This window comes from Poromitra crassiceps (genome assembly GCF_964638095.1).
Source record: "Poromitra crassiceps genome assembly, chromosome: 14".
In the NCBI taxonomy this organism is placed as follows: Eukaryota; Metazoa; Chordata; class Actinopteri; order Beryciformes; family Melamphaidae; genus Poromitra; species Poromitra crassiceps.
Genome location: NC_139633.1, coordinates 206,794 through 212,500, shown reverse-complemented (window position 1 = coordinate 212,500; position 5,707 = coordinate 206,794). Strand labels below are relative to the sequence as shown.

Genomic DNA, 5,707 nt, shown 5'->3' with positions numbered 1-5,707 from the left:
TACCCCACTGGCTTCCCACCTGCAGACACGGCCAAGAGTGTGTCTAGGGACGTCTGACCAAGCCGGAAGTACCGCTGCCGGTAATTGAACCCGGGACTCTGCGGGTGGTAGGCAAGCGTTTTCACCTCTACGCTACCCAATTGTTTTCTTTTTTGTGTTCTGCTCTACTTCCTCTCTCGTCTCTTCTCACTACCTCATCTCTCACTTTCTATTCTCCTGTGATACAGTACTTGTCCTGTTTTGTCGCTTGTATTTCTTCAATGCTATGTTCTTCTCTCTACTCTCTCCCTTCATTTCTGCCTTTTCTATTCTCTCTCTGTCTTGCTCTCTCTCTCTGGTACTCTATCTCTCCCTCTCTCTGTCCTGCAGACCAGTCTGGTTCAGTCGGTACAGGTCAACCTTTAGTGAATGCCATCAGGAGTGAGTCGGCTCTAATTGGAGGTACTGTAACACAAAGCTGTTCACCAAAGTGTCACTGCTATAGAGAGCCAAAGCGAACGTCACTTCCTGCTTCAGCATGCGTACCAGAGATTTTCATCTGCCATTTATTTTCCCATAGACATTTCGGAAAATGCTTATAAAAATAGTTTTACCTGTTCAAACCAAACGGTTCAGCTATAAACAGGAGAGACCACAGAACATTTCACTCGGACCAAAACGGAAATTCTTTTTTTTCTCTCAATGTTGTTGTTTTAGGTTTTTGTCTGAATGAAATGTTCTATGGTCTCTCCGGATTCTAAATATAGCTAAATCGCTAAAACTATTTTTATAAGCATTTTATGAAAAGTCTATGGAAAATAAAATGGCAGGTGAAATCCCTTGGTATACATGCTGAAGCAGGAAGTGACGTTCACTTTGGCTCTCTATACTTTCATAAACTCTTGGTTTCAGATAACTCCATATTGAGTTTGCACAACGTTGTCGATCATAAGACACAAATTGTGGTCAAAGCGAGGAAGGATGCTGTGCTAGGCAAGAGTTAAATTAATACACAATTACAAGATCGATTCAAACTGAGGTTTGAGTCGTTTGAATCTCTAGAAGGTTGTAGAAAAAAACAAAAATCCCAAACGGATTATTGGTATAAGCACTTTATGGCTTGTAATTAAAGTTTTGGAGTCATCTTGAGACCTTTGCCTTTGAGAATAGAATGATCTTTGTTATTGCCAGGCAGCAAAATCGTTCAATTGTTTTATACTGAATAGAATTTTGAATGAAACCTCTCAATAGTCCCATAAGCAGCCTGACTCTGAGTGCACAAAGGACGCCGCCCCTAATTAGAATCCAAATGTTTTATCGCCGACAGTGGTCCTTTCAATAGGCATTATTGCCTGGCGGGCTTGGGGAAGATGAGCAGACTCTACCTGCAGTAACGGAGGAGTAAATGCGATGCAGTGTTTTCTCTCTGCCTGTTGGGCAGCTGACCAGTTGCTTGTACTTCTTCTCTGAGCTGTAGTAGTTAAAGGCAGAGTTGTGCTGTTTGGGCCCCCATTCTGATTCCAATTGTAATGTGTCCCGGGAAGCTCTCCCTTTCCTCTGCTTTTGCCTCAGGTGAAATGTAGATGCCAGAATATGGCAGGTGGGATGTTCAAGCCAAAATCATGGCAGACAATTCCATAGGCAGGTTGCTTTGCTTAGCAAAATTTGGATAGTACAGTGGTGGAAAAAGTTCTCAATAAACTAAAGTATAGCAATACGAGGGGTGCACCGATATGAAAATTTTGGCCGATGCCGATAACCGATATTAACATTACTGTTATGGCCGATAACCAATATTTACCGATATTGATATGATCTGTATAAAAACAAGTTTCTATGATAACATGTTGTACATACTAAAAAACACATGTAAACACTGTGAATTTGAAAAAGTAATGCATTTCTTTATTTCCAAAACTTTTTTAAAGCCCATAAATCATAGCTTTACTGTCTTGTTTCTTCTCAATATAACATTTTTGGCTGATACTGATAACCGATATTAACATTGCAACATCGGACCGATGCCGATATGTTAAAAAATGACTAACATCATTTGCAATGTTTGTCCAATAAAAATCATTGAAAAAAAAAAAGACTAACAGCTGATACCGATATGATTGCCAATGTATCGTGCATCCCTAAGCAATACCATAATGCAACAAGAAAACTTCACTAAATGTAATGTTCTGCATTCAAAACTTTATTTAAGTAAAAGTATAGAAGAACCTTTGACCCTCCACCGAGAGCTTGAGCGAGTGCAGTGACGCAGTTACACACCGTGCGTCACTCATCACTGCCTCAGTGACTCTGGGTTGGGTTGCCAGGTACCACGACACATATCCTACAAATCGGGAGATTAGCGGGAGAAATTACCGATCGGGAGCACAGTGGGAGAAAGGGTTAAATATCGGGACACTCACACGTAATTCGGGAGTTTTGGCACGTATGCAATTCACGATAACGAACACAAGAGCGCCAAGTGATCACCACCTAATTAATCTAATCTAATCTTTGCCCACACAAAAAACTGCTGTTATCTCCAAATGCATGGCAATTTTTAAAATCTCTGTAATAGAGCATTAAGTTGAGTATTGAGTATATCAGTGCAGTTTTTTGCATGCCATTAAATGAAAATAATAATGAAAAAGTTCATTATACAGTGGAAGAGCCAAAGAAAGGCAGACTGTGGTGAGAACTAAACTGGGCATCTTTATCTGTTATAATGAGGCTTATAATGGTATTTAAAAGGACGGAAGGTTAGATTTCCACCCACATGTTGAGATGTAAAACTTCACAGTTTCACAAAATAAGTTTTCACACGTAATTTTCACCTGCTAATTTTAGTCTTGTAGAAAATCAAATGTGTCAACACACACCATTTTGACCTTATTCCAAGCTACCAAGGCTAGCTTCAAGTAGCTACTGTAGCTAAATACCTATACAACTTAAACTGTGAATCAGAATCAGAAAAACTTGGTTGATCCCCCGAGGGGAAATTGCGTCATGCTACAGTTGCTCACACATCAGGCGGGGGGGGGGGGTATAAACATAGAGACCTTATAAGAAGCATAGGAATACACCATTAAAACAATAAACTAGAAGTTAGGTAGCTTATATACAATAAAATGTTACAAATCTGTGCCTTCTCCTACAATCCTTATCAAGTACCATTGTGTAAAAAGTGAAATACAGTATGTGAGGCACTGAGGTACATAATATTATATTATATACAGCAGTGTGAGTAATAGTAATAATAATGAAGAGTAAGGTGCATTAGGTCCAGTTATTAAAATGAACATCCGAAACAGTGTGAATTATTTGATTATTACACAAATTGCAGTATTTAGCAGTTAATGGCCATTGAGTTTTATTGCACGATCAGATAGAATATCAAGAGTGGGTTTTTGATCTGTAGACGGGTGGAGTGAGTCCAAGGCTATATATAGACTGACTCAGAGTGTCTGACACTCTGAAGGAGGAGTTAAACAACCGACAGTATATCCCTCCAGATTCTTGAGATCCATTTGTTTATAATAGGTTTTCCAGTGGAGAATATGTGAAATGTTTGTCTGGTTCCTGATGTTTGCATGATGTATCTCGGTAAACAACAGTAGAGATGAGAGTTTCACACCCCGAGTGCAGTGACGTCAAATGAAAATGGGAATAATGCGTCTAAGATGCGGAGCTGCAGTAACTCCTCCCGTCTCTCCGGGCTGCAGGCGTGATAGCGGTGGTGATCTTTGTGACGGTGTCTGCGCTGGCGGTCACAGCCAGGTTCCTCTACAGGAGGAAAGGGACGTTCCAGAGCCAGGAGGTCAGGGGGGTGCGACCCGAAGACAGCTCCGAGCTGCCCTTCAGCAGCCAGGCCAACAACGGTCCCAGCGACAACCAGAAGGAATATTTCATTTAGTCGGCGTTGGACTTGAGCACACAGACAGATTCCTTGCCGAGCCTCAGTGCTTTACACTGCGAGCAGAGCTGCCCGCAAACAAGACGCAAACACGCCAATCCACTCCTGTTGTCTTCCTGCGGTTGTATTTTTGTAAAGAATGTATATAGCAGCACAAAAAGCAAAGTGTTGAATTTAAAAAGGTGTTGATACTGTCAGTTGAACAATTGTGTACATATTTGAAGATGTAAATGTTAAAAATAATGATGGATTTATAACAATCTCTGTCTTTCTCTGTGATGTTGAAATGGTACAAATCAGTAAATGAGCCATCTGTATTCTTCATGGAGTTTGGTTCCGTCAGTTAAAATGACTGTGTGGGCTGGGTTGATTTATATGCATTTTCCTCCTATAGGGGGGTACGGCGAAGGTTTGCCGCTTTGGATATTTGAGCGCTTTTTCTTGTCAGAAATGGTTTGTAAACTACAGATGGATATGGGCATCACTATTCAATTTCCAGTTTCATGTCTTCTTCTCCCCCTCCCCCCTTTGCACCTGTGTATACAAGCAAAAGTATTCACATCCACACTGAACATTTCCACTTTCGCAAAGTTCCCTCATTTTATTCACTGTGCTTTTTTTCTCTCTTTATGTCACAACTTGAAGCAAGCCTCGGCCTATTTTACTTCTCCTTTTCCCTGTAGCTTCCTGCCAGCTCTGAACAGTAAAGCTTTCCAAGCCCCGACACTGCAGACTACAAAACACACCGACTGCTGTACCCCCTCCCTCCACACGGAGTCGTTTAATGTATCTTTGGAATGCTAATCTGACATGCAGACTGATTCACTAGAAGCAGAGCGATAAATAACATTCTGTTCAGCTACAACCAGCGGTGCAAATAGACAGAGAATAAGCAGACAGTTGATCGACCGGCTCTTTAACTAATACACATCGCTTTCTCTCTGTTAGATCCCCCGAGTGCAGGTTTAAAGTGGAGAATTGGATTTTAATAACTATTGGTTTAGGGGGAAAAATATCTAAAATACGTTTTTTTTCCCTCCATCTCTTTATTGGTTTTCCTCTCAACGCAACTGTGACCTGATTTTATTTTATTCTCAGAAGGGAAATTCTTAATAATGCTCCTCTTTTTGTTATTTTTGTTATCACAAAACTTTCTCTACACACAGTCAATTCCATAGCGAGCAAATCAGTAGCCGTCGGAAAAGTCCCCCACAATGCATTTCTCCTGCATCAATAGAGCAAGAACCTATTCTTCCTCAAATGCTTTGAAGTGGAAATGAACAGAGAACGCGTCCCGCTCCCCAAAAAAGTACTTCTTATCTCCCATCATGTGAAGGTGGTGATGTAGGAATGTAAGCTTTTCATTATAAGTCGGCCTGGATAAGAACATAGGTAAATGCCATAAATGGACATTTTTTAAGAAGTCAGAAGAATCCGAAATTTGGATTGGTCACACATGGTGGAGAGACATATTGACAACTTAGAAAGTTTACCAATACATCCCGAGACACAGCAGAGAGACAGCAGGATCTTACATCGGGTGCAAAACAGCAGTGCCAGACCTCCTCTGGACAATAAACAGTACACAATTCTATTGTACATATACTCCCAATGTCGCTACAGCACAACAGGGTAGCAGCAGATCATGTCTACTGTCGGATGTTACCCACGGCAACTTGACAGTTAAAGGATAACTCTGGCCATTGTGAATGTTAAGCCTGCTCTCCCTTGTGAAAATTTGTATGTTTTTTTTTGTGGTAACCTGTAGCTGGAGGGATTTTAGATTATGATTTTGAAAAGGGTCTCGTAGAGGATAAA

General features: G+C 40.8%; 1 protein-coding gene across 1 annotated transcript in view; it reads left to right on the top strand.

Moving 5' to 3' along the window:
- Positions 1-3,889, top strand: part of LOC310789530 (contactin-associated protein-like 4) — a gene marked incomplete at both ends in the record, with an annotated part of 176,899 nt that extends 173,010 nt beyond the window's left edge. Inside the window, 2 exons of the mRNA XM_083651166.1 lie at positions 370-441; positions 3,699-3,889. Of these exons, the coding sequence (XP_083507292.1) occupies positions 370-441; positions 3,699-3,889 (263 nt within the window). The remainder of the gene's footprint in view (positions 1-369; positions 442-3,698) is intronic.
- Positions 3,890-5,707: the final 1,818 nt, after the last annotated feature.